We start from the raw sequence: 26810 nt of genomic DNA on the forward strand, positions 1-26810 counted from the left end.
AACGGGGGAGAGAAGCCACGCCCTTGAGCTCTGCAAATCTTCACTCACTGTCAACTTCGATAATTCCAAAATAAAGCTAATTTTTAAAAGTAAATTTCAGTGACTCAGTGACCAATTTTACAGATAAAGATCCCTTAAAGAGATCTAAGAGGAGCAAAGTGAGGTGCAGTGAGAAGGGCCGGGCGGGACTCTGGAGACTCCAACTCCGGCTGTGACACACTGAGCAAACCATTTATCCTCCCTGAGCTTCCGTTTTCTCATTCTAACCCCCTGAAGGAGCCTGTGGCATTTTCACATCCTTGAATAGGAGCGTGTTATCCTTTAACGATGATTCCTCGAGGCACTTTGCTGCCCCCCTGGGTTGATACTGTCCCTTTTAGTCTCACCTTAAAACCCTCCCTCTTGTTTATGGCTCACGGTGCCCACTAAGCTGGGGTGAGCTGACAATTCCTCGTGCAGGACACACTGGAAAGACAGGTGGAATCGCTGCCCAGTCAAGCTGCACTTGTTAATACAACATCACCCCAAGACAGACTGTCCCCTCTTCCCAAACACCTGTGAGCCTACCCTTAGCCAGGCTCCCCTAACCCCCAAGCAGCAAAGCTCATCCTGAGTCTTGCCTGAGCCAAGCTAATTCCATTATTTTGCAAAGGCATCGATCGCCATGCACCAGTATATCCTGTCACTCTCCTTGTCCATGACAAATGCCTGACATAAAAGTTACCTTTGGAAATGTGTTAAAGCAGGCAGCAAGCACATTCAGAGAGGTCTAGGGCAGGTGAGAAGGCTGAGGAATGGTGAAGATGTTCTTTACTGTGCATCAGAAAAATAAAAGGAGAAAGAAGAGCGGGGGTCTGCCAGGGTGAGGTAAAAAACTCCTGGTTCATTTGCCAGTAACAGGCATGTGTTGCAAGTCTGTCCTAGTTGCTCAGCAACCAAGAAAATGCATTTCAGAGAGCAAGGGGCTAATTGGATAAATGAATTAATTAGACATTTCCGGAGTCACTGCCATAAATGACAACAGGCTGGGGTGGCCAATTTTTTGCTAGTAGAAGTGTCTTCCCATCCCTACCTGAGCTTTGGTCCAGCAAATCCCGGGAGCTGGGGAGGGTGGGAGCCAGGCAACAAGGTGTCAGAGATGATATACCGGGGCGGGGGTGGGGAGGTGAATGGAGGGAACCCTGCTTTGGGGGAGAAGTTGAACTAAGTGACCTTTGAGGTCTTTTTCAACTCTTAATATTTGATCAGTTTTGCACTGCAGGGTAGGAAGGACAAGAAAAAGAGTAAATCCCTACTCTGGCAGCCCGAAGGCAACTTAATAACCTGCTTTCCCACACCATCCTGTGGGGTTTCCCTCTGCTGTATTTAAAACAAGCAGGATCCCTTGAAAGGCGGGAGACAGCAGTTGTTAGGGAGTTTGTGTGGGAAACAAGATGTTTTGTTGGTGGTTGCTTTTTTTCCCTTCTCTGCTCTGCTTCTCCCTGTTGGCTTTCTTTAATTACAGCAGAACCCCACTGGCTGCTCTAATGATGGAGAGGACTCCACTGTGCCAGGAGGGAGCGGGCAAGAGGTGGGAAGGGAACAGGCAGAGTGAAAGGAAGGCAGCCAGCAGCTGCCAGAGCTGGTAGGACAGACAACAGTGTGGGCTTCTGCTTCTGCTTCCACTGACAATTTGCTGGGCACCTCCAGGCAAGCTGCTGTACCTCTCTGAGCCTGTGTTTTTCCTCCCACAAAGTATGGAGAATGAGTTTTGTGTTTTGAGAATGATCAATGTCATGGCTAATTACATGTTTCCCTTGCTCGAAATTACTTAAGGGTTGCCCTATGCCTACAAAACTAAAGTGCAAGTTTGCCAGCAGGAATCTGGCCCCATCTCATCCTGCCTCTCCCACTTTCCAAACACTCCTGTTATCTCCAAGCTTTTATTCCTCCTGCTCTTTGCCTAGAAACACCAAAATGCAAGTAACAGTACTCAGTGAAGGCTTCTAGAAAAGAACAGGATGGTCTAATTGAAAAGAGGCCTCGGAGGTGAAAACCCATCTTAGCCCTGGTGGGATCAGCCGTTTAACCTCACGTTGCTGGGGCCTCGCTCTCCCCACTGGGGTGAGCTGGAGAGGAGGGCTGCGTGGCCCAGCAGGGGAGTAGCTCTCAAGTCAGGGGGTCAATATGACACTTGAGGCTCAGCCACTCACCAGCTGTGTGACCTGGGCTGGGTCTTGAACCCCAAAATGCCTTTGTTTACTCATCGTTGCAATAAGGCTCATAACAGTAGCAACTTCACGGTGTCGCTATGAGGATCAAGTGAGATGCTGAATGCAAAGGTGACAGCTCGGGGTCTGGCACATGAGGAGAGCTCCTTGAATGTTGCCCATTATTTTCATAAAATGACATTCTGGTTTGAAATATAAGCTGATCTCCTTCACCCCCTACTCACCCTTTTGCTCTGGCTCTCTCAGCCTATCCTCACTCCCAAACTCTATGACACCCCAATTTCTGTACCAACAATACAGTGGACTCAACGACCTTTCATCTTCAAAAGGCATTTTTCTCTGTCACATTCCCTACTCTGAAGCCCATGAGCTGTGTGATCCTGGCGATCTCACTTCTCTTCCTCACGGTCTCCTCATCTGTAAAACAGAAATAATCATAACCCCCAGCTCATAGAGTTGCTGTGAGTGGAAAATGAGATGACACAAATAAAGCACCCAAACTGGCATCTGGCACAGGGCAGGTTAAATCCCGTCCGCAAGGCTACTGAATTGTACACTTAAAAATGGTTCACATGGCAAGTTTTATGTTATATGTATTTTAAAGGAATGAATGAAATTTAAGGAGGAAAAGGAGGGAACAAAGCGAAGCTCTCCCCAGTTGCCCCTCCCCTTAAACAAAGAAAAATCCATCATTAGAAGCGTTTGACCAACACAGAGATAGACGGCAGCCTTCAGCCAGAGCCCTCGGCTCTCAGCTCATGGGAGCTTTTCCAGGCTCAGGCACAGGTCAGACAGGAAATGGGCATCCCTGGCCAGGAGTGGCGCCAGCCTACCTCTCCCTGATGCCAGCCCTGAAGGTGAAAAAATTAGGCAAATAGCACAGGCTCTGATTTCTGGAGGCCTCATCTCTAACACACTATCCCAAACTGTCCCCAACAGAGGTGGAAGGTTTTCATTCACCACTAAGAGGTCAATTTTTTTTTTTTTTTTTTAAGTATGAGGCCTTTAATCCTCAGTGGCGCACACCTATAATCCTAACACTCTAAGAGGCTGAGGGCAGGAGTCCGAGACCAACCTGAGCAAGAGCAAGACCCATTTCTCTACAAAAATAGAAAAATTAGCCTGTGGTGGCATGCACCTGTGGTCTCAGCTACTCAGGAGGCTGAGGTAGGAGAATCACTTGAGCCCAAGAGTTCGAGGCTGTAGTGAGCTGTGATGAGGCCACTGTACACCAGCCTGGGTGATAGAGCAAGACCCTGTCTCAAAGAAGAAAAAAATATGAAGACTTGGGAAAAAAGAATTGAACAGGTAAACGGGGGTCTTTAGCCCATTTTTCCAAGAGCAGGAGGAGCTAGGAAAGTGGAGCGTGTTGGGCAGAGGGGTGGGTAGGGAAGGGAGGAAGAAGCACTCACCTGTATCCCTTGTACTTCTTATCTTGCTTTAGGCTGACCCTGGCCCAGCCCCTATGCCTGAGAACTGACCCAGGCTCTGGGAGTTTCAAATTTCCTTCTGTCTCTGGAAGTTCTGTGCTCTACTCAAGTATCAACCCATGGGTGGCCATGCTTTTCTTGCTATAAATTCACAAGAAATGATGGGTCCTCCCAAGCTTCAAGGGGTTCAGATGGAACTATTAGAAGCAAGATAAACTCTCAGTTAAAAAAAACTGAAGCCCATTTTCAGGAATTCACCTTAGCAACTTAAAATAAGAAAAGGGTCCCCCTAAAACACAGAGATGTGCAGCTATAGACACAGGTGCTTTGATTTGTCTCATTTTTAGAGTCACCTGCTGTTCTTTGAAGATGCTCATCCCATCCTTCTGCCATCCCCAGCCCCTTTAAAGGAAATTAAAATGGGGCCGGAGCTGCTGCTGCCTGAGATAAAAGGGAAAGGAAGGGCGATTGATAAGTCTGGGCTCATCCTCTTGCCAGCACAGGAGCGTCCCCCACTGTGCAGGTGTCTCTGGAGGAGCATTAGGGAAGGGACAGTGTTGGAAGCTTTCCCCTCTCCTTAAAACGCACACCCACACTGCAGGGTGAAAAGAGTGGCTGGCAGGAGGGACACCTACTGTGAGGGAGACCGAGCTAATCTTAGGACCTCTCATTATCTAATGATAACCATTTCTTACCCATCTTACAGTATCTTCGACCTTGCCAAGCACTTTAAACTCAGTAAATCCTCACAACTGTGCAAAATAAAGATGATAATCCCGATTTTACAAAGGAGAGAAGTGGGCCTCAGACAAGTAATCTGCCCTAGTCACGGAGCTCGCTGGTCAGTGGTGGAGCCAACACTCATAGCCAGGTCCTTCTGACCCAAGCACTACTCCTACCTAAAGGGATCCCATCCCCTAAGTCTCTCCACAAGTCATCTAACTTCTTTATTCTTCCCAAGGCTACCTTCTGGGAGAAACAAAAACTCTAGGTTATACTAAAAACTTAATGGAATGCTAACAAGAGTTCGGGTGTTGCAGGAAGAGCACTGAACTGAGAGCTAGGGAGTTGGACACTGGTGTGGGTGCTTCCACTCTCTGGATACATTTGGGCACTGCACAGTCTCTCTCGGCCACATTTTCCATACCAGGAAAAATATACAGTTAGATCATTATGTGTTCTTTCCTGCTCTAAAATGTTGTCTCTGGATGATTTATATTTTAAGAAGACCTTGGAGAGAATAAGGAATGACTCTCCCATTGTGAATATTCTGGCCAGAAGGGGGAAAAAATCAAGCACAGAATCCTCCTTGCTTGCCCACACAATTACACCCCAAGTATGAGTAACTTCTATGATTTAATGACAGTGACATTCCCTTAAACATATCTGTACATTTATAGTTTATAATCCCTTTCAAATATTTGATTTCATTTTTATCTTTACAACTATTACACAGATGAGGAAACTGGAGTCTCAGACATTGACTGACTTGCACCATTTCATACAGATGGGAGGTGGTCACGTGAAGGCTGGTCTTCCATTTCAGTTTAGCCACGACCAAGAGGAATGTTCCTATGTGTAAACTTGCACCCAAATCCAGAGTCTATTGCAGCATGAGCCCATTCAGGTAACAACTCTAAGCTATCACCATCATCATCATCATCCACAATGACCTCATTTGAGTATACAAAAGACACTAAATAGTATTTGTCAAAGCCATTAACAAAAGAGACTAGTGCTGTTTCAACACTCATGCCCGATCACCTTCCAACCTCATCTATAGGTAGGATCAGCTCTGCTAAGAGGCATGCACACATAGCATTCATGTGTGCACACACATGACCTCCCTGCTATTTTCTATCCTCATCTCAGCTCCTGAAAAAGATACACTGATGAGCCCTTTGTCCCAAGACATGATTCTTTCAGCACCTCTCAGTCTGCCACTGCAAATGGGCTTGGCTGAAGCAGGAAAACCATCTGGGACCTGGAGCCTGCCTACATTCAGTTACCGTGTAACAAAGTGTTTCATACAATATAATCAACTCTGCCACCCCCCAACTCCATTTCTTAAAAAATTGTAAGTGCACAAGAAAGAAAAGAAAACACAAAACAAAACCAGAAGGGGGAAAAAGCAATCTTGAAATGAATGAGACTGCAGAAGCTTATGTTCCTGCAGGCATAGATATTAATAATTCAACAAAATATTACAGTAATTACTATACTTCGCAAAATCACAACAGTGCACTTTAGCACAACTCCTACCAATCTCCCTGCAACTGCCATTAATAAATAAAACACAATTCCCTATATTAAATTTGTTGTTTAAAAGCTAAATATTTTATCAGAACTAATATATTTTAAATAATCAGTCAAGACCAAGAAAATCCCTGGCCCCACATTTCTCCCCTCTTTAAGTAAAATTCCATCTTCACAGAGCAAAAACTGACTTCAGCTCTAACAAGAATACACTGAGTGTTAGGGCTTGAAGCCCCTAGTGAAGCACCTGAGGACCACTCAGCTTGAACGCTCTACTGGAGTCTGATTAGGCCACAGGAAAGAGAGTGAGAAGGAAAAAGAGTGGAAGATTCATTCTTTTGGACCATGATTCTGACTCACCTCATTTAGCTCCAGAAAAAGAAGCCATAAACTGTAAAGAGAGAGGAGTTTCAGGAAACCACCAAAAAGACACACTTAAGTATAGCCCTGAGCAGGTATGAGGCTAATGATCTTGAAATATAGGTGTGCCTCACTTTACACTGTAATTATGTTCCCACACATTTGCTACATCCAATCTCTCAAGGTCTGTTGATTTTACCTTGCTGCATCAGTTAGATTTTGCTGTAAAAATGCTGCAGAATAAACCACCTAAATCTCAATCACTTATTCTCACAATTATACAGGGCAGCTAGGGGTTGGCTAGGCTCAGTTGGGCGGTTCTGCTGGTCCTGACTAGGCTGGGCGGATCTAGGCTGGGCTTGGCTGGAAATGGCTGTGCACTACTTGTCTCTTATCCTCCTCCTGAGACCAGTAGGTTAGGCTGGGCATGTTTTTGTCATGGCCAGTGCAGAGACACAAGGCAACAGGTAGAAACACATAATTCCTCTTGACAACCAAACTTAGAACAGGTGTACTATCACTTCCACCTCTTCAGTTGGCCAAAGCAAGTCACAAGGTCAAACCCAAAGTCAGGAGGTGGCAAAAAATATACCACCCACAGAAAGAGGACACTGCAAATGCCTAATATAAAGGGAATTATAGAGAGGTGTGAACAACTGGGGACAAAACAGAATCAACTACACCTGCTAAATATTTCTTCAGTGGGCTGTTCCTTATCCATCCCCAGTGCCAACACCCAAGCCATCATGTTCTGAAGCCACAGTAACAGTCTGGTCTCTCAGCATTTGTCCCTTGCTCCCTCCAACCCATAGGGTGGTCACAGATTTTTAACGTAAATTTAATTATATCACCCTCCTACTTTAAACTTTCCATGGCTTACCCCTTTCCTCTTAGGCTTAAGAACAAATGCCTTCCCCCAGACCCATCAGGCCCTGCTGGGTCCTGCCCATGCCTGTCTATCTAGCTCCATCTTTTACCATCCCCCAGCCCCTCTGCTCCAGCCACACTGTCCTTCTTCCTGTCTCCTTCAGATACCTTGTTCCCTCCTGCCACAGAAGCCATGTGCTCAGAACACTCCTAACCCTGCACACCTTTGAGATCTCAGCTCATTTGCTTCTTCCTCTCTGCCCTCCCTAAGTTAAATGTACCACATGTAATCTGATAATAGCACGTACCTCTCTCTCATTCACAGCACTGCTCACCACTATAGACTCATAGCCCAGCAGTGCCTGGCATATAGAGGAAACTCCACAAATATTTGTTGAATATTGAATATTCATAAAGTTTTAAAAAGTGATTTTAAATTTTTAAAATAAAAGGCAGCTAAAACTACTTTCTTTTGGTTGAGTTTTATATTAAAAGTATTCAGATAGTAAGTGTCCATGGCAAATTGCTCTGTACAGCATTTAATCCTCCATACCATACTACCAATTTTGTATAAATCTGGTTTTGATGCATCAGGTTTCCTTAAAGGGTTGTGCATCACTAATTCAAACAAAACCACAGGTATCCCATGCTAGGGCTCTCCTTTTCCCACCACTGTCAGTCCCTGAGTGGAACAGAAGACACATATACTGCACAAATAGCAAAGGATGCAAAACCAGCAAGTAATGTAAGTACTTCACAGATCCAAGGGAAATTTTTTTTTTAGCCCTAGATTTCTATGTCCAGATGAACTATTAAGCCAATATGAGAGCAAAGCAAAATTTTAGACAAGCCAAGATTTAAAAAAAAAAAAAAAAATGCTATCTCCCAAGCACTGGGTGACCATACAATTCATCATCCAAGCCAGGATCTTTTGAGAGTTAAATGAAATCTATTAATATTATGTCAGGACAACAGGCATAAACCAGGACGTTCCCATGTACTCTGAAAAAGATTACTTGAGGATATACCAGAGAAAAATAAAAAGCAGCCCAAAAAAAGAGGAATGGAATCCAAAAACCAGAGGCAGTAATCCAGTAAAGTAAATAGAGTAAAATAAATGGAAATCTTAATATGACAGAAGGGAAACAGGCCTAGAAAGAAAGAAATCAGTACAAATTAGAATATCCAATAATAGTACAACTAAAAAGCTGGAATATCTTAGTACTATGGAGAAATAGCAGATGCCTCCTCTTTCCATAAAGAAAACAAAACAAGTAGAAACACAAGGTAAAACCAAAAGCTCTACACGAAAATTATATCCCAAACTGATATGACAGAATTCTGAACAACTGTCAGAACACAGGATAATCTATTTGACCTCAAAGCTCAGGACACTCCTTGTCAAGTGACACAGGTTTAGTCATAGAACATGACACCTATTTATAATCATGCTACTACATTTTGTTGCAGAGAATAAAAACCACCAGAACATTTTAAACATTTGTGTTAGTTTTCCTTCACTGTGGTCTTGATTACATTCAATTTATTTCCTAAACATGTCTAAATTAGCACATATTTTATGCTACCTCTGAAATATCTGTCCAACATATGTTTCCTACAGGTAAGTTTGGGGGGAGTCCAGTCTCCATCATATGGTTTTTTACATGTTTCATCACCTGGCATGTAGCAGATGTTCCCCAAAAACTTTGCATTATCTGAAATGAAGAAGGCAGAGCAATCAATACAGGTCAAGACCTGGAACAAACGTTTTTTTAAAACATCCAAATTACACTGTCATCTGAGAATTTTATTATATCAGATGTGACTTGAAATAAATTGTACATCATGCCTAGGATGAGAATCTTGGGGCTTTTAATACCGTAGTATGTGTGCTAATGGAAGTGTTTCATTTGTACTGAGAGAAGGCAGAATAAGGCAGGAGGTCTCAAATCTGTTGGTGAAGGACCTCCAGCTCCTAAGGAAATAAAGGACAGGTAAGGTAAACTAACACCTTGAGTTCATATCACCCCCTATTCCTTTCAAAAATTCTTCCATGTGCAGCATCTCATTATTTAACTGTGACATAAAGGGGGCAAATAGGATTGTCCCCATTTCACACACAAAGAAATGATTGACCTAATATCACATCTAGTTTGCGGCTAGATGGGCCTGCACCAATTTTTGCAACTTTTTTTTTGTATAGATAAGGACACTGAATTCCAGAAAAATCAAATAACTTAAATAGCAAACAAATTATTGACTGAGTGACTGAAAGGATGAATGAAAATACATCTGCTTGAGATAAGACCAAATCTAGGCATGCTTGAGAGAAGCAGTTTCCAGTTTTTTTAATCATAGCTGCAGACCCTCTCTTTACTAATAATTCACCCATTTAAAGCACACACATAATTCTTATTCATAGACTAAGCTACTACCCCTAGAAGGGTCTTCATTTCCTTATACCTGAGAAGCAGGTGATTTGTTGAAGACAGTTAATGTAAATCAGGGACACAAATCCAGAGATTCCCAACTCTGAGGCCAACATTCCTTCCGATATATCATGATATCCTTCACTGATGTTATCTCAGAAAGGAAGATATCAAGTGTGAGCTTGTTGCTTCATGCCAAAATCCTGAGGAAGTCTAAGAAAAAAGGCATCATATACCCTATTTTTAGGCAGGAGCTCACCTGCCAACAGAGAGAGGTTCAAATTTTATGGAAACTCTGGCTATTGTGAAGACCAACCACATGCCCTGTGGTAAGGTGGGGTAAGTGGGCTCCTCAGCCCTGAGAAATAACAGTGGAAACTAATCTGGAGGTATGTGCGCCTTCTGGAAACCCCAACACTTCCATTCATATAACCCTGGGCTGGGCTGCTTTCCTCTGGAAGGTGCCAACCCAAAAGGAAGACCCACTCAGAACCAGGGTCAGTGATTCCATCGCCCTCGCCATACCTAGCACTTACTATGGCAGGAACCAAAGCAGGATTTTAAAAGAGTATGGAAAAAATTACTGATGTGGCATGATGGTTAGTTTTATGTGTCAACTTAACTGAGCCATGAGGTGCCCAGATATTTGATTAAACATTATTCCAGCTGTGTGTGTGAGGGTGTTTCTGGATGAGATTAACCTTTGAATTAATAGACTGAGTTAAGCAAGTTGCCTTCCCCAGTGTGGGTGGGCATCCTTCAACGAAGGGTAAGTAGAATGGAATGCTGTGGAAGAAGGAATTCTTTCTATCTGCCTGTCTTTGAGCTGGGACATCAGTCTTCTCCTGCCTGCAGACCTGGACTTGATCTGAAATTTACACCATCAGCCCTCTTGGTTCTCAGACCCTAGGACTCAGTCTAGAACTATGCCTCTGGCCTGGCCCTCCTGGGTCTCCAGTTGGCCAGCTACACATCGTGGGCTTCTCAGCCACCATAACTGCATAACCCAAGTCCACACACACTATTGGTTCTGTTTCTCTAGAGAACCCAAAGTAACACCCTTAGAAATAATGGGGTTCCTCCAGAAACATATCCTGAAAGAAAGATTTCAATCTAAGTAGTTTATTTGGGGGTGTGATCCTGATCCCAGGACACACTGACAGGGAAATAGGGGAATGAGACAGGGATGGAAGGCAGACAACAAAGTAAGCGAGTTACCATGGCAGCCACTGGGGCTTCATCCCCCTGAGAACTCTGGGAGACAGAGTAGGAAACAAGCCTCAGTGTTAGCCCACTCCAAAGATCAAGGGAGCTCAGCCACTGAAAGGTGACTGCTCCCTACTCCCTGACAGGCATCAGTTTCCAGCCTTTGCCTTGTGTAATCAAAGCCAGCTCCACTGGTCAGAAAAAACCAGTGGGCAAACAGTCCCTGGTGCTGGGAGTCAGGCCAGCATGCAGGGAATTGGAAAGCGCTCAGGAATATGGGTAAGGTACCAACAGATCTGCTATAAAAGAAGACACTCACCCTACACCATCTCCCATCTAGGCAGACAATGAAAACTAACATTCTCAACCAATAAAACAGCCTACTGTGCTAGACCCATCTCTGAGATTCACAACCACCCTGTAAGTCTGGTATTTTACCCTCATTTTATAGCCAATGAAACTCAGGCTTGGAGACTTGTTCAAGGTTGCTGTCGCTTTGGGACCTTCTCATAACAGAAAAGATATTTTAGAGTTTTAAGATATCTTCTCATCAAAAGTTTGCTTTCAAGCATGAATAATACTGAATGCAACACAGTGAGATGAGCAAGTCTTTGGCCTCTAAAAACATCCTCCTCTGTCACCAGCACCCTGGAAAAATAAGTTTCCCTGTATCCCCAGTTTCACGGTCTCAAAACTCTTATTGTCAACAAGTTCCCCCACTATGTGTAATCACATTCAGATAAGGCAGCTTATGCTGCTTTTCTAGTCTTGAAAAAAAAATGTTCAACTCAGTAATTGCTCTTCATCTCCCACTGAGAACAAATTTTAAAAAGAAAAAGTTCATTTCTTATGCAGCAATGTAATCTTTAACCTAGTCTAACTATTTGAATGAGAAACTGCCTACTTCTCCATAGATGTCAAAAAAAGAAGGCTCTTAAGAGGACTGAGTCAGGCATGTGGGACCTGAGAACCTGTCAGAGACGGCTGTGATGTCCCCGGGGTGCAGACCTGGAGGCAGCAAGAGCAGGCTAGATCCTTTCCGAATCCTAAGGCACTCATTGTGCACCGAGGCAGTTTTATGTATCTAAGAAAGTATTTATTATGTTCAACTCCATGAGGTTCCATGGGCTGACCACCACACACAAGAGAAAGCATAAAGGAAGAAAATGCAGAAGAGATGGGAGAACCAAGCCTGAGCCTCACTTCTACCTGCACCTATTTGCAGAGTCTAGTTCTACCACTAATGTGTTGAATATCCTACTGCTGAATGAACATACTGGTACAAAACCTCTATTTCCTTTTTTTCAGACTTTTCAGGAAGAGGCAAAATGATCAACCCTCACTCCCAGGACTGAACTGCCCTGTTGCCGACCAATTATTCATCCATGGGTCGCATTACAACTCCTCACACCATGGACTTACAAGCTACTTCTCATCTTCTCTCCTTAGAACAACTCCTGGTGCAGCATTTTTTCATTATTTCATCCTATTTGTTTTCCCTTCTTTCCCAGGGCAACACTCCCTCTAGTGTCTACATAGGGTTCTCAGGTTCCACTCTTGGTACATAGGGTGAAGGCTAAAGGGGAACTCAAGCCTGCAACTCGATGGGTATGGATCACTACAAAATAATTAATGGACTTTGCCAGCATGATAATCCTGCGGAAGAGGCTGCAGATATTCTGCATATAGTTCTAGCCGTGAATATTCTGATTTTACTCCAGGCACAAAGACACAGAAGGAGATCTGGAGGAGAGGAAAAATGAAACATCAAGGTCCATCCTGTGGCTTCAATGTAGATGAGTCTTTGGCACAACGGGCTCTGCTCACCAACTAGCCTCAGAAGCCCAGTGTGCTCCAGTTTTCTTAAAGCTACATGCTCCATGCACTTCCTTCAAGAAGGCACCCAGGATTAGCTGTGAGTTGTCATCACAGATGCCCAAGAGAAGCTACTCTGCATCTTTCTGGATCCCTTAACCCACCACACAATGAAAGTCTTGAGAAACTGTTCAACTTATTCGTCGTTAATTGGTGTGATCTTTAACCTGATTCTAACCAATCTGATGCTAACCATTTCTATTACAAATTCTGAGTATGAGTTTCAAGAATCCAGGTCCCCAGACATTCACTTCTAGATCTCTTTCACTGTGTACCTTAGCACTACAGAAAAGATAGACATCACAAAACCTCGTCTGACTGAGGACATGGAATATGGAAGGTGACTGAAATGAGCCTCTTGCTCAGGACTGGATTCCAGCCAAGGCTTGGCCATCAGCTCACTAGGAAACTTCAGGCAGGTACCTCCAATTTCATCTGCATCAATATTTCCATCTGAAAATGAAGGAAAAGCCCCTTCCAGATAGAAAAATAACAACTACACCAACTAAAAAATATCTTGAGATCTTGCTATGTATAGGTCAAACACTTCTTTTAGGCACGCTGCCTGCTACAATCTCAATCCTTGCAACAGCCCAAGGTGAGAGGTACTGTATCATCATCCCCTCTTTTCAGAAAAAGAAATAGCAAAAAGAAGGTAATGACTTGCCCAATGTCACAAAGCTATTAGGAGATAGAAGCAGAATTTGATCCCAGGCACCTGGCTCCAGGATCCATGATCCCATTTAGTATGCAGCCTTGTTTCATGTCCTAGTACATCGGTTTTCAATAAATCCTAAAGAGGATGACATTCAGGATGAAAACTCTCCCTCAGTGTCAATTCACACAAGTCGTATCATATACCCACGCTAAATAATCCCACGATCCACAACCGTATAGGATCCTTTACTATCCTACATAGCTTTATTTCCAGCCTTTCCCCTAAACTAGGTTTTTTCCCCAGCAGGTGCCAAGTAGCAGGCCCCTATGCAGCCATGGGCACAGTTCTACTGACCAACAGCCCTGAGTGGCTGGCCGGCTGCACTGCGGATCCCTCTCACCTCAACCGAGTAGGAATGTTTTCCTCTGCTTCCCAGCATGCACTTAATAGCAGCAGGCTATGTGCAATCCTGAAGTTCTTAGACTCCATTATTTTTTCCAAATTTACTATAGCATATTTATTAGTGTACTATAAAGAACAGCATTTCCACAAATAATTAAACCCAAACTACACTGATCAAAATAAATGTGCAAAATGTTCCCAGTGATGCAACCAGGCTAGATTCACTCAGTAACTCAAATCACAAGGTGACTCACAGGAGGCCCCCATTAACAACAGTTAGTGAGCTACAGCTCGTCCAGCATTAACAAGCTTGCTACTTTATTGTCTGCAGCCTCCGTGGTGGGTGGGCAGGGTGGCTGTGGAGCACAGCCCCAGCACAGGAAGGAAGAATGTATTCCTAAGTCTCCCTTGGTAGCATCATATATACCCACCCTAGGCCTCAGACTACCCTACCTATAAAATGGGCAGCATCCTACCTCACCTGCGTGAAAGTACACAAATCTTCTTGGAAGGAAAATGCTCCATTAACCCAAGAAGAAAGAAGACAGATGGGTGTGAACAGAGGATGGCTATTTGGAGAGAAAAGGACGAGTTGGGTCCAGGCTGTAGGGTGCCATGCTTCGGACTGAGCTTCACCCCCCTCATCTCTGTGCCGGGTGATCTGATGGAGACAATTCCCAAGTGCACTTCCTTGACATTCTGTGAGTCTAAGATGCCCATAGAATCTCCTCCAGTGATCGTCTCTCCTCTGAGCTCATAGCCTGAAATGATCACTTGACAATTAACCACATATCACCCCGTGGCATCTGTCTTGTTGTCATGTGTTATTTAACTTTACAGAAGAGCAGTCTCACATCCAAAGCATATTGGTGGGACCGCGAGGCAAATGCTGTCGTATCCTTCTTTGTCTCCCCTCCGTCACACCCTTACCAACCCCACAGTGCCCAGAACATATGCCACACACACAGGAAACACTCAGTAAACAGGTGAAGATTTTGTGTGAGTGACCATCTGATCTCTGAAGTACATGAGAAGAAGCCAGGCTTGCTGAGGAGTCTTTATTTCTACCCTCTTACTAAATGGAGTAGAGATTCCTCTGAATCTTATGTTACAATTCATATATGAAATAATAGACTCCCCTCCTCTTCCCCTCCCCTGCAGCTGAGGCATGGTCCAGCTCCCCAGGCCAGGTCAGCATCACTGAGCTATGTGTGACAGTGTGCCACACGCTGCAAGGTGTGGTGACGGGAGGTCGGGGTGCTATCTTAATTATTCCCCACCCGCAAAACACTCACCAAATAATACAAGATTAAAGCAACCAAGTACTAAACTATGTATGATCAAATGTGTGGTACAGTCTATAAATTCTGTAAACAGCTAGGAAAAAAGGGAAGTAAATGCTTCTAAGGAAGGTTTCATAGAGCCACTGGGTCTGAACCTTAAACTGAGCTATGAGTGCATTTTAATAGAAGAAGAAAGGTCTCCCAAGTGGAGGAGATCACAAGAGCAAAGGCATAGAGTCAACTAGAACAATGAAGAGGCTGCCTTGGCCAGAGTGGAGGAGATGATCAGGGAATAGTCAAATTCAAAGTTGGAGAAGTAGACCCAGGACATATGCAGTGAGGAGCCTTGAATGCCAGGATAATAGACTTTGGATTTGAATTCAAGAAGCCAAAGGCACTCAAGCTAGAATGTAAAGATACTGGATGACATACTCCTGATTATAGTAGCTGTCAAGTTACAAAATCATTGATATCCCAGGCAACAGTAATTTCTAATTCCTTTGTAGCCTCTTCTTGTTGAGACTTAAGACTGCCATTCATTCACTCACTTAGCGAACATTGTCAAGTACCTACATGAGACAGAGCCCCCTCATCCCCACTGACTACCAACAAAGTCAGGACCCCAGCCAGAACCCCCTCACAGTCATCTACAATCCCAGGGGAATAAACATAGCTAGCCCATTTGATTCATCTGACAGAGCCACTTCTGCTCACCAGAAGTGGCACACCAGGCACTCACATTCTATATTTTCCACCTCCTCCTCCACAAGGCCTCTTTTCTCCCCAAACTTACTACAGAATTAATCATCCTTTGACATTTTCTCCCTATAAGAGAAGTGTCTCAAGCCAGCCAACGGGCCAACAGAAGGCAGAAAGCAGGAAATTAACAGGCAGGTCATGCCACAGGCCTCAGGTGACTTGGCCAATGTGTACCTAACCTTGGCTAAACCACTGGCTTTCAGACAAACCTTCCTATCTCAGGGTGTCTGTCTGGCTTTGTCACACCTCTCTGCTCCTTATGGGATGATTCAGGACACACAGATCATCTAGTTCCAGAATTCCTCCAATGACAATAGATTTCCACAGCCCAAGGAAAAAGTAAAGCAGTTCTCCCTTCTGCCCCCTGAGCCCTCCTGCCACTGGAGCCATCAACTCTACTTTGCTTAAACGCAATGCAAATAGAGAGGGCACTTCCCAGTGTTCCTTCCTTGCCAACTACAAAGCAAGTTCCAAGCACTGCATTTCTGCAATCATTAAATCAGGCTTCCCATTTAAGGAGTTTGCAACTTCTTCTCACCTTGGAAATCACTGCAGGGTCTGAGAAGCAAATTACACCCTGTAACCCAGTCATCAGAGAAATCACAGAGCAGACAAATAGCCTGCGCCCAGCCCCTCCTCTACTCACTGTCCCCTAGGTCTATGGTGACCAGGAGCAATTAGTGCTGCTATGTCCCGATGCATTTCCCAGCTACATCTCAACTGAGATGGCTCCCCTTGTAATATTAATTAAAAAAAAAAAAAACCTTTTTTTGGCAAACCCCTGAAGAATGGCTTCTGTGGCAGGCTTCTTTTATTAAGCCTCCAAGAAGGAAAAACGCATTAAGATATTGTGACACAAGAACTGTGAGTGGGGACAACGAAGGCAAGGCAATCCAGCCAAAAGCTATTTGAAAAATCTGTTTGGGAGCCACAATTAGATACTCCAGTGAGTGAAATACAATTAATCTGATCAAATCTGTCACTATTTTGCACATTAGGAGTAAATATTTTAGAACACAGTCCAGCTGAATTAGTTAAGGGTAGGAAATCTTGCCTGGGAGCATCTGTGTGTTGCACCTTCTAGTGTGCTTAGGGAAGGGTAATCTGGCAGGGACCTGGAATTATCATCTCCCCATTTCTCTTCACCAAGATGCAGTGTCAGGCACATTAATTGAAAACTACCTGGCAAGTATTCCAAGCAGACACACTGCAGGGGCAGCAGCCTACAAATTGCTGTCACCACGAGTGAACTGCTGGAAAGGAATGGGGACCAGTCTTGGGAAGAATGCAGCACCGGAAATAGGGGGTCCCCCTGAAGAGTTAACCCCAGGAGGAAGGGGTGTGCAGAAGCAGACTGTGCCATCACAACTTTCCACTCTCCAGAGCCATTTGCCAACTCACTGAGCAAGCAGGGAGGCTTCTTCCTTCATTTCAAGGAAAAGGACAGAATAATGTGTTTTTCTGTTTCCCCGTAAGCCACAGGGACTGGGCTCCTTCTGGGTGTTTGTGAAACACTCTCTAACCCATTAATCACCAGGATCCCAGCTGGAGAAAACAGGAGAGAAAAGAACGGCAAATTGCTCCTACAGAGCAGAGGCTCCAAGGCCAAGTCCTCTCACCTCTCACCCAGAACACCTGGCAGGTCAACATGGTCAGAGGTGGGACCCAAACCCCACCTCCCTCCTGACTCTTTCTGCCTCAGGCTTTCTGGGCACTCTCCTCTTTGCCCCCCAAGCTATCTCTACTCAGTCTGGGACCAAAAGTAAATACCTGTTCCAAGCCTTGAATCTTAAGCCCCTGGTACACTTGCTGGACCACGCGGTGGTTGAGCTGAAAGCCCTTCTCCTCCATGCCCACATCCCTGATTGTAAACCTATCAGAGTGGCATTCAATTTTCAGTTGTATAGGGCTACTGAAAACTGTCCCCAAAAGGGAATTCACGTTAAGTAATCAATCAGGTTCACCAAAGGCACTTTGAATAAGAGCAGGAAAAGCTATATCATGTTAAAACTGAAACTAATGCCCCCCTGAAGAAGGACATGTTTAAGACTTCAGAAGCCAGTAGAAAAGAAGGAATTCTCTTTCCATGTCAAATGAGCCTGGGTCTGCCTTGAGGGCATCTCCCTCCACATTGAAACCAATAATGAAATCTAAGTTTCATCATCCCCATCACTCCTCACCTTGGCTTTTATTTATAGCACCTTCTTTTCCTGCCATCAGGAAAAGAGGAGAGGAGAGAAAACCAACTGGGTAATGTTGCTGAAAGTGGTTCCCCAGTTATTCTCAATAGGGTTGTTTCCTTAAAGTCTCTCAAAGACAGGGTCATGTTAACATGTTTCTCTATCTTCTTTAAAAAGCATTACAGACCTGGTCATCAAGGATGCCTCTCTTTGTGGTATTGCCTACAAAATGTGGTCAAAAGAAGCAGGTTTAGCCTAGGGGCTAAAGAGGCAGTCCCTCTCTGCACTGGAGAGAGGGGATAGTATACAACAACCACCTCTGCTGCCTTGCCCTTGCTTGGGCAGTAAGGCTGGCCAAGAGCACGAGCAATACATCCCGGGGGGGCTGGTCATGGATTGCCTCAGTCTCATCGCTGTCACCAAGGACTCCAAGCCCAGCTGGTCTAGTGCCCAGACTCTCTTGGCCTCTTTGGACTGACAAGTTATTTCCCCAGGGAACATGGGCCAGACTTGCCCCTTACTTTCTCTGCTGCACGACTGCATTGAAGATGGGCAGAGAAGGCCATGTACATTCAACTACTATTTGCAGGAAGCATTTTCTCTAAAGTCCCATCTTCAGGGGCTTTGTGAACACTCAAAATTAATCCTTAAAATAAAAGCAGAGACATAAGAAAACTCTTCAGGTAGGGTGAATTTATATTGCCCAAATATGGCATTAATAAAGCCATAGATATATGAGGACATCACCTCCTCCTGCTAGGATACATTTACCTCCACACATCCTATCCCTCAGGCTAACCAAGTAAGAACCCAAACACACACACACACACACACACACCCCTCCAAGTCCTCTGGGGACTTGTAAGTCTTCTATCACCCATCCTGCAAAGGGGCACCTTGCCCACCCCACCCCCAAACAGAGCTGTTCAGCCTGAAGCTGGGGCGTCTTTATGGAAGGCAGATGAAGCCCACCACCGTGCTGCTTTGGAGGTGGACTCTAACTCGTCCTTCGAACCCAGCATCTGTTACCCAGGCTGGGCTGCCCACGCTGTGTTGTGTATCATTAAGAACCAGGAAATCTGCACTTTGGGATTGCCTATGTGACGCGTTCTGTGAACCCCTAGCTTTCCTGCTTTCACAACCCAATCCTGAACACCCCCAGGCTCTTAAAATAAGGCGTAAATTTCCCAGGGAAATCTTTTCAAACGCTAGGGAATTTTCCCAAAGCCGCTTGTATATACATCCATCATTCTCTGCCTGGAGCTCGTATTCTAGCAAAGGCCACATTCTAATCTGAACCGGAGAGACAGAGAAGAGGAAAGGATTTTGCAAAGCTGGCCGAAGTAGCGACCGCAGGAGAGAGGGAAGTGAGAAAGATCTGGGAGCTGGTCCCTCGCCTTTCCTTCTCTGGGCTGCACAGCTGCTGAGTGCCGGTGAGGTGGCGGGAGCCCCTCCGGGCACGCGCTGTGGGCCGCTGCAGCTGCCGGGCCAGGGCCGGGCAATGCTCAGAGCCGGGCGCCAAGCCTGGAGCGCCGGAGTCGCCAGAGGGGGCTCATCGGCGCCACCTCTCGGTGCATCAGCGTCCAGGGGAACCAGGCGATGGGGAAAAGGGGTGGAGAGGTGCGCAGAAAGCCCAGGGACCCAACTCCACTCAGCGTGCTGTTTGTGGCGCAGGACGCAGTGGCAGAGACGGGAGTTTTCTGCTCCGCGACTTATGTGTGCTTGTGCATGAGAGAGGGCGAGCGGTGTGGAATGGGTGCTGAATTTCGCTGCGCACTTTAAACTTTTTTACTGTCTCTGCTGCACCTTTCCAGGGCAGCTGTCTGGGCTTCGAAGGAGGAACACGGGTTACCTGAAGGCCAAGGCTTGGGCCCACTTGGCCCAGTCTCCCGTCTGGGCTGCCAGACCACGCGCCTGAAACGGAGAGCAGCGACCCCAAGGCGAGCAGTAGTCTGGGAGTCCCAGTGGCCTCAATCTCCCGGGTTCCCTTTCGTGTGACAGGAGCAGGGATGGGGGGGGCAAGCAGTCGCAGAAATCTGCCCGTCTGTCCAGCGTCTCCCTCCCCAAATCAGCCCTTGTCCTCACCCATGAATTCAACACCCCCCAAACTGGAAAACTGACTCTCCAAGCCGAGTAGGGGAGAAAGCGACCACAGATACCTCCCATCTTTAAGAAACCCCTTCCTCCTCTCCCCTCCGGGTGGCCCCAATCCTAGGGTCTCCAGTAAACAAACGCACACATCATCCTACAACAAACTCCGTTAACCTGTTGGGGCGTTGGGGGAGCTAGACAAACCTGTTCTCTCTAAAAGTCGAGGCGCCCCCCCCCCCCAGCTGTCTGCCTCGACCCCTGAGCAACTATCTGTCCCTCGCTCCCATCCCCAATTCCCCCTTGCTGTCAGGATCCGGCACCCGGTGGGTACTCACGCTGCTGTTGTGTCCCGACCAGTGCACCATGGCTTGGTTGTGGGCCGAGTCCCCCGTCAGCGCGAATGAGGTGCTGGGCAGCCGGAGCTCTTCAGCCGCCGAACCCCCAGCCCGCGGAGCCTTCATCTCTTCCCGGGAACCCTTGGCCAGAGGGCGGCTTCCTTTAGAACCATCGGCCGGAGCAGTAGCCCGGGCGTCCCCGCGCTCCAGGGCGCTGGGGGGCTGCGCCCGGCGACTCCTCCTCGCTCCGCTAGGCTTGCCAGGAGCTGGGATGCCCTGGCCCCAGCGCGCTCTTGCCAGCGACGTCTCTCCGGCTTTGACCTGCATCTCACCGCCGCTGCCGCCGCCCTGCTGGGGCAGCAGCTCTCGTCCCGGCCGGCGCCCCAGCGCGGCAGCCCTCCGCGCGATCGCTAGCTCCTCCGGCCACTGGCTCGCCACTGCCCGCGGCGAGAGAGGCGGCAACGCCGGTGGCCGCGAAGCCGGGGCCGTGAGGCGCCCGGGACCGCCGGTCGCGTCCCAAGTGATCTCCGCGCCGGCCAGGACCCACGTCGACAGGAGTAAGAGCCCGGTCCGGGCTAGCGGCGCCCCCGGCCAGCCTGCCAGGCGCTCACTGCGCGCCGCCTCCATCCCGCTGCGGCTACTGCTGCTCGGGCTGCCGAGTGTGTGGCGCCCGCCGAGGAGCGGGTCCGGCGCGGGGGGTGTGCGCGCGCCGCGAGCGAGCGAGTGTGTGTCTGGGGAGTGGGGAGGGGGCGGCCGGGAAGGAGGTGGCTCCGGCTGGCGCGCCTCGTCGGTCCTCTCCGCTCTCCGCTCCTCGCTTTCGCTCGCTCTCTCGTCCAGAGGGTGATTCCAAAACCAGAGGAAAATCAATGCATGCCCCTTCGGGGCTTTTTCTTGAAATGAACCCCCCAAATCTTCGCTACTGAGCACCTTCAGAAATGTTGTAAAAAGGAATGTTCAAAGATAAGAAATTCTTCTTTTTTTAAATATGAAAATCAAGCCAGATCCAAGAGGAGGGGCTGGCAATAGACCCCCAATCTCCGATTCTCTCCGAAATCCAGCCTCCAACCTGCTCCTGACGAATAGTTGGGAGCCGCTCCTCGACGCGTTTAGGGGTTTACTCTGCGGGCCTGTTCTGAGGGGCGGGAGATGGTGCGCGGGGAGGGCACAGGGGTCTCAGGGGAGAAGGAGGAGGAGTAAAGTGTTTTCAGCGCCAACTGTTTGCGTTCGGGAGCCCGGGGGGAACCGGGAGCCTCCGCGTGGGGAGCCCGCACGCAGAAGCCAAGCTCGGGATGGACCCGCTAGCGGCTGCCGGCCGGCCCGCTCCCCGCCCCCGACTCTCGGAGGCCTGCGCCCCCATGCGGGGGCGCGGAGGATGCGTGCGTGCGCGTGCGTGCGTGCAGGCGGGCGTGAGGCGAGGGGTGCGCGGGGCGGCAGGCAGGCGCCGCGGGGATGGGGAACCGGGCTGAGCCGGGGGCGTGCGGCGCTGGGTGTGAAGGGGTGCGCGGCTCCGTGCGTGCGCTTTTGTGTGCGTTAGTGTGAGCGATGGGGAACGGGGCGGGGGCGGGGGGTGCACTTGGGCCGTGGGCGCGCGCGGGTCACGCACGGGCTGTGTTTGCGTTTCCAGGAGCCTGCGAGGCGTCAGAAAGGCAATGCTGAGAACAGGGCAGGCCGCTCACGGCAGCCCCCTCTCCTGGCGCCCCCCGCCCCCACGGCCCCCACGCCCGCAGATGTAACCTGACTAAGCCTCCCGAGGGGGCGAGGGCAGAGAGCCGGGGGGCGCCGGCGCGGCGTCAGGGGCTCGCCCGCTCTCCCCAGGTCCGGGGGCTCTCCATCCCGGGACCCGGGCCGGAGGTGAGGAGAAAGTAGTGGAGGACGTCTGCTCCCATGGGGGGATTCAGACCCCATCTCTCTGCCTGGCGTTGCGAAGCCAGGTCGCGCCCTCACTCTCCCCAGATCCGTGTCTGAGAGTGTCGGCCGCCAGTTCGAGGGTCCCCGGCCCAGCGCAGCGTGAGCTCCTCAGGCCCCCAGTCCCCTGCTGCAGGAGTGCAGCCTGGGCGCTTGGTGCGACTGGGACCCTGAGTGACCGCGGGAAGACGGACACTTTGGGTGGGCTGCAGAGAGGGCGCTGACCCCGAAGACGACCTCGAGCTGCCGTTTACAGGCCCCTGGGCGTGTGGTGTAGCCCGCGGCCTCTGAGAAGCCCCCAGGATGTCTAGGGGTTGAAAAGTCAGAGATGCGAGGGGCCGGCGGGACAGCGTATTAAGAAAGGAGGAGGATAGGTGGAGGGGCTTGAGCGGGGAGACAGCCTCCAGGCCCTGCCCGGCCCCTTCGCGAGTAGCCGACGAGTTGCTTTGTGGATGGCTGAAGCGGAGCCAGAGGGAGGGGAACGCGCGGAGAGAAGAGGGAAGAAAGATGAGGAAAAGGAACAAAGGGAGAAATAGGGGAAAGGGAGAAGAGAGTAGAGGAAGAGGCAGAGAAGAGCCAAGAGGGATGGCGGGCGCAGAGGGGCGCGTGGGGAGCCGAAGGGGAGCGACTGCCAGCGGTTCCCGGGACCCCCTCGTGAACGCGCTTTCCCACCCGGAGCCAAAATGGGAATTGGGAACGGGGTAGGCTGGGCCGAAGAACGGTGACAATGTCCGGTGACGACGTCCAGCCCAGAATAAGGCGGGTCCTGGCGTCTGTAGACCCCCCAAAAAGTTCCGGCGCCGAAGGCCCCAGTGGGCGCGGGATGGGACCCGGGACGGAAGCGGCCATCCGCGGGTGCCCAGCGCCCCTGCCGGGGGAGGCCGGCGCTGCAGGCCAGCCGGAGCTCGGCTTCCGGAGGGGAAGGTGCCTCTCCTCTGATCGGCTCTGGGCCGAGGGGCCACAGAGTAAGTGGTCTTGGCTGTCCGGGCAGCCTCCGGACCGAGGCCCACACAGCCCGGGAGAGTGCAGTCCCCAGGCCCTGGGCCCCCGGCTCTCCGCCAGCGGGAGCGGCAGCTCTGAGAGGGCTCTCCCCTCCTCCTCTCCCGCCTGAAGGAGGCCGTAGCTGAGTGGAACCTGGGAAGGGTCTGATCCTCAAGATGGACTTGCGGAGATGTGGCTAAAGCATTTGTGTGAGGAAAAAAATGTATAAAAGCCTCTCATGGGTGTGACATTTTCATGTTTCCTGCACCAGTTCATTTTCCTGCCTTGCTCCATCAATTAGAGCCTCCTCCTTCACCTTTTGCGTAAAAATCCTCTCCCGAAGCCCTGTGCTGCACCTGCTTCCGACCCCGACCCCGCCGTCCTCGCAGGGTCCCATCCCCACCCCCGCAGCTTTCCAGTCTGCCCCCAACCTTCTCCAGTGCCCAGACTTCTCCAAGGAGTTCTCCCCACACCTGCACTCTCTCCCCTTCCTTACCAGCCATCCTCTCCTGGACCTTTTGCAATTTGACATCAGCCTCAGGTGACTGAGTCACAGCCCTGCCCCAATGCACCACCTGTGGCTTCCTGACAGCCTCACCAACAACCTCTGCTTCCTGCATTTGCAAACGTGTCCCCATCTGGGTCCTCCCTGGCCAACCCAGATCAAGCTCACCAGCTTCCCTTCTTTCATCCACATCTTAAATTCTGAGCCCCAACCTCCATCATCCCCCACTTCTGTGTGCTTGGCTCTCATTCTACTCCTTCCCCAACGAGCCCAATGATCTCGCCCACTTCTGTACTTCAACTACCACCTCTTGCTGTTGACTCCCGAATCTACAACTCCACCACATCCTCTCTTGAACTTCATACCTGAATTCCCCATTGCTTCCTACACATGTCTGTCCACGTTGAAACCCATATGCAGCAAGATCTAAAAACCATGCCCTTGACATCATCTTAAGTCACCTAGACTAGACACTTGACTTGCAACCTTGACACCTTCCTCTTTCTGATTCTCACATCCAGAAAAATTCTTGTCAATTCCTATATAAAACGCCTTTCACTAGTTTTCTCCTGTTCATTCACAGAGTCGCTGCCTTAGATCTCACCCTCAACATCCCTTGCCTAAGGTTTTGCAATGGTTCCCTCTCTCCTCCTGGTCTTTGGTTCCTCCCTTCCCCAAGCCAGCCTCCATGCCAGCACCTTCCAATAAAATATAATGTGAGTCTCATGGGCCATTTTAAATGTTCTTGTGGCTTTATTTAAAAAGTAAAAAGAAACCAATGAAATTAATTTGAATAATATATTCTATTGAATTGAATGTATTGAAAAGATTTCATTTCAACTTGTAATCATAAAAAAATTGAGTTATTTTTACATAGTTTTGTACCAAGTCTTCAAAATTCAGTGTGTATTTTATACTTACAGCACTTTTCAGTTCAGACGACCCACATTTCAAGTGCTCAATAACCCTATGTGACTAGTGGCTACTGTTTTATAACATCATAGCACCACACTGTTGGTAGAAATAGCCTCTTAAAACATAAAGAAGATTATATCATGGATTGCCCTCTTCAAAATTCTTCAACAACCAACTATTGTCCATAAGTTCCAAATTTCTTAGCATGGTATCCAAAGCTCCATGAACTTTCTTACCATGTTCCTTAAGCCTGGAATGTGCCCTCTGCCACAATTTCCATCATGATCTGGTTTAAATGCCAGCTCTTCCATGAAGCCTGCCCCGACCACCTCATAGTGCCTGATATTGTATCCATTATCACCACCATATCATCATCATCATCTAATGCTTTGTCTTCCTGAAAAATGGGAGCTATCCCATATCAATTTGGAATTCAAAAGAAAGTGCTAAGCTCAGAAGGGGCTCCCATTGCCGTTGCTGGCATGATGTCTGCTTCAACTGGGAAAGGCACATTGAGAGCTAGAATCAGCCCTCACTCAGTCCCCATGGGCAGAGCAAAGAAGGCCACACTGAGAATGCATTTTCCCATCAGGGTTTCTGTCCTTGTTACAAACAGCTGGAGAAAGCAAATTATATGCTGTAAGTTATCCATGAGATTACACTAAAAGTCACCCAAATAAGTTTTCTTTCAGTTTTTTTTAAAGCATCACAGTGAAATAACACTTTGGGAAACTGTTCTTCTCCCTGACATCAAAAATGCACACACACACACACACACACACACACACACACATCCTTCTAACCCCTTAATAATCTAATAGATATCTTGCCATCAGCACCCACAGCAGGCATTTATAGAGAAGTGTTCACATCATGCCTGTTTCTCATATTTTATAAAATGTTCCACACCCCTTATGTGAGAACCTAAAAGCAAATTCCTCATCAAAGTTACAGTGAGGAAAACGTGGGTTTCTCCTGTGAAACCAACATCCTTTCTTAAAGGCTTTCTGAAACTGGCTTTGTCTTCTCACTTTCTCTTCTTGTTTTAACAGTCAAGCTGAGTACTGAGTTCACTGCTCTAACAGTCTTTAGCACAAGATTTTTATCCTCTGCTCCCCTTTTACTAAATGCTGCTTGTTTTTATTGTTTGATACTCTTTGGTCTTACCATATCTGTATATTTTTGATAAGCCACTTCACATCCCTTTTAGAACTAAATAGGAAATTAATTAACTGATTATCATCAAAACAACAGTCCACATTGTAACTCTCTGAATTTCTACAGAGGCAAATGATTATAGAACAAAAGCTGAAATGCAGATGAAAGCAGCCAGATGATTATGGGAATTAGGACTTCCTATCACTGTGTGTCCACGAAGTGTCTGTTTTGCTCCACACTATACCCTCAGCACCTGGCCCCATGCCTGGCACAGCACTGACCCTCAATAAATGTGCAATAAAAGACAAAATAGATTAATGTAAATAATAATACCCCTGCTGCAGCTACCAGCTATCTGTTCTTTTAAGCATGTGCGTACTTTCTAAAGAGGCAAAAGTTCTAGGACTTGATTGATACTATACTATACCTTATCACGTGGTGTCAGTAAGTATTCTTATTATAAGCAACAGGAAACAATTCTGGTTTAAACAGGAAATTATCTTACAAGAAGGATATTGGGAAACCCCCAGAATTTCTGGGAGGGCTAGAAAACTAGGTTCAGAAGCTCTGCAGACAGAATGACACCTGAAATCACACCCCAGAGCTGCTCCTTTAAAGACCCTATGCCAGCATCACTAAGCAGAGATGCTACGACTTTGACCACACCACCAGAGTTGAATGCCAGATGTTGCTGCCACCTCCCTTGCCACGGGCTAACCTTCCACTCACTCTTTTATATCACTACCATTGATTGGCCAAGCCTGGGTCACTAGCCCCTGCCCTAGACATGCAATGGAAGCTGGATCTGCTTCCTAAGGTGGGAAATTCCCCAACACCTGGAAAGAAAGTTCAGGTGCTGGGCAGCTACAAGATGAAACAAGATAAATGTCCACTATACACATCACCAGAAAATATTTCTTAGAGAAAGAAAGGGACTCTATTCCCTTCATCATGAACTTCTTACAGAATACCAAACTGGAAAAAAAAAGTCCTGACTAGATAATA

General features: G+C 47.8%; 1 protein-coding gene across 1 annotated transcript in view; it reads right to left on the minus strand.

Annotated features, from left to right (window-relative positions):
* Positions 1-21180, minus strand: part of SORCS3 (sortilin related VPS10 domain containing receptor 3) — a 556391-nt gene extending 535211 nt beyond the window's left edge. Inside the window, exon 1 of the mRNA XM_045569400.1 lies at positions 20342-21180. Within this exon, the coding sequence (XP_045425356.1) occupies positions 20342-20968 (627 nt within the window). The 5' untranslated portion in view covers positions 20969-21180. The remainder of the gene's footprint in view (positions 1-20341) is intronic.
* Positions 21181-26810: the final 5630 nt, after the last annotated feature.

The sequence above is a fragment of the Lemur catta genome, chromosome 14 (genome assembly GCF_020740605.2).
Source record: "Lemur catta isolate mLemCat1 chromosome 14, mLemCat1.pri, whole genome shotgun sequence".
Taxonomy (NCBI): Eukaryota; Metazoa; Chordata; class Mammalia; order Primates; family Lemuridae; genus Lemur; species Lemur catta.